Source organism: Myotis davidii, unplaced genomic scaffold, assembly GCF_000327345.1.
Source record: "Myotis davidii unplaced genomic scaffold, ASM32734v1 scaffold72, whole genome shotgun sequence".
Lineage (NCBI taxonomy): Eukaryota > Metazoa > Chordata > Mammalia > Chiroptera > Vespertilionidae > Myotis > Myotis davidii.
The window spans coordinates 7,222,660-7,224,941 of record NW_006284618.1 but is presented as its reverse complement, the minus strand read 5'-3'; the positions used below and the strand labels follow the sequence as shown (position 1 = coordinate 7,224,941).

Below are 2,282 nucleotides of genomic sequence, written 5' to 3'. Positions count from 1 at the left end.
CGAACTGCATGCGCTCCACGTGCCGGCAGATGTCCTGCCTCTCGCGCGGCGGCACCCGGAGCTCCTCCGGGGACACCGTCACCTTGGCCGTCCAGATCTTCTTCAGGAGCCCGCAGGGGGCGAAGGTCGGGGGGAACTGCTTCCTGTACTCCAGCACCTGCTTGTAGTCGGACGACCGCAGCTGCAGCTCCCGAAGCATCTTCCGCTCCTCCTCCTGCTTCTGCGTCAGCAACCGTCTCGAGGCCACGGTGTGCACGCCGCCTAGACGCTGCCGCCAGACAGGCCGTGAGCACAGCCTGGACGCCCGCCTCCTGCCACTGCCCCGCGTGCCCGAGGCCCTGTGTGGTGGGCAAAGGGCGCACCTTTGGGGTCAGGCAAGCCTGGGTTCAAATCCCAGCTCTCCTTTTATTTTTTTCGGACAGGTGGCCCCAGGACCTGGGAGGAAACAAGGCCCGGGGCGATTTCCACAAAGGCAGTGCATCTGCCCAAATGGGAGAGAAGCCAGCCCGGGGCTGCTGGGTGAGGAGGTCAGGACCCCGGTTTCCCGTACACGCCCCCTCCTCCCCCACACCAGACCCCTGAGCCCAAGGAGTCCTGAGCAGCAGGCGCCAGCACCAGCCACCGGCTTCCTCTGAAGCTGACTCGGGCGCCCAGCTTCACCTGCGTCCTCCCCGCAAGGGCAGGCGGGGTCTGTGATTTCAGGGGAGAAAGGGCCCCTCTGGGCAGAGGCGCCCGGCTCCAGGGCTCTGAGCGACTTCGGTGACCGGTGACCGGGACCCTGACCCACCTCCCTGTGTCAACCCCCTTGGCAGTGTGACGCCATTTCTCCCACGAAGACGTGACGTCCACGTGGCCGGGCGGCTCAGTTGGTTGGAGCGTCACCCTATACACCAGGGTTTGTGATCCCTCTCGGTCAGGAATTAACCAATCAGAGCATTCATGGGTGGAGCAATGGGTCCATGTTCCTCTCTCTTTCTCTCCCTCCCTCTCCCTTCCTCTCTGAAATGAATAAAAATATATATTAAAAAGAACATGCAGGTTCATGATCCTTTATTGGAACCGTTGGGACCAGATGTAATTAGGTGTTGAGCAGAAGAGCTACCACAGCCAGCAGGAGGTTATTATATTTGAAGGTCTGCTACGAATCTGGCCCTTGGCTGGCATCTGGGAGCTCGGGTTTGGGGAGAGCTCCCATCGTTTTCAGAACTGATGCAAGCGGCTCCCTGCGCCTGAACTGTTTATACAAGCAATGTGGGTGTGTGCTGAACACCCCTCTTCCTGCTGGGAGTCTGGAAGTTTGTAAGCGCCAGGTAGAGGCGATGTGACCAGCCCCTCAATAGAAATCCTGGGCTCCAGGTCTCTATGAGCTTCCCTGGCTGGCCACGTTCCACCCACGTGTCACACCTGGTTGCTGGGGAATCCAGGGCATCCTGTGTGTCACCACTGAAAGGATTCCTGGAAGCCTGTGTCTGGTTTCCCCCTAAAACTTCCACCCCTTCTTCACTCAGCCTGCTGTAACAGACTCTAGCCCCGAGTCCTCCTAATAAATCATCGAACGGACGTGCTCTCGGGGACCCTGACACAGGTGTATGTGCCCTTCTATGCATCCACCCCACCAGGCCTGGCACAGCACTCCATGAGCAAAGGCACTGATTCTTCAGCAGCAAAACAGGAATATCCACAATGAGAGACATAATCAAGGTCACAAGGAGTTCGCGTTAGTGCAGGTCAGGTTTTGCCACCAAATGAGTTAAGGAAAACTTTGGGATTTCAGACTGTTTGGCTGGGATCTGTAGATAAGAGACTGTAGATTTTTTTCTTTTGTCCCATTGCAAACAAGGAAACTACTGTTTCAGAGAGGTCAAGAAGGGCCAGCCATATAGATCGGTATCTTCCAACCGCCACAGGCACAGGAGACAGCCTGAGAAGTGAGCCCAGGGTGCATTTTTCTCAGCTGAAACCTGCAGCTGGAACTCGAGGGTCATGTGCTTCCCCCACCTTAGGCATTCAGAAAAACGGAGCCTTAGTCCCTTCCAAGTAGTCACCTGCAAGGGCCTTGGGCCTAGTTCCAAAAAATACTACTGCTGATCCAAGTGAAGGTTAATCTACCTGTGAGAACAAAGGTGATTCCTACCAACAATCAAAGGCATTCAGAACTCTGCCAGTGACTAAGAGAGACTGAGAACCTCTGTGTACCACGCACTGTTCCACAAGCATGACCTGCATTAATTCATTAAATTGTCCCAACACCCCTATGATGAGAGGTACCGTTATCATCACCA

General features: G+C 55.9%; 1 protein-coding gene across 1 annotated transcript in view; it reads right to left on the bottom strand.

The window, feature by feature from the left end:
* LOC102771194 (chromosome unknown open reading frame, human C10orf120) overlaps nt 1–2,282 on the bottom strand; it is a 7,088-nt gene that overhangs the window by 1,490 nt on the left and 3,316 nt on the right. The window contains exon 3 of the mRNA XM_015572637.1: nt 6–268. Coding sequence (XP_015428123.1) covers nt 6–268 — 263 coding nt within the window. The remainder of the gene's footprint in view (nt 1–5; nt 269–2,282) is intronic.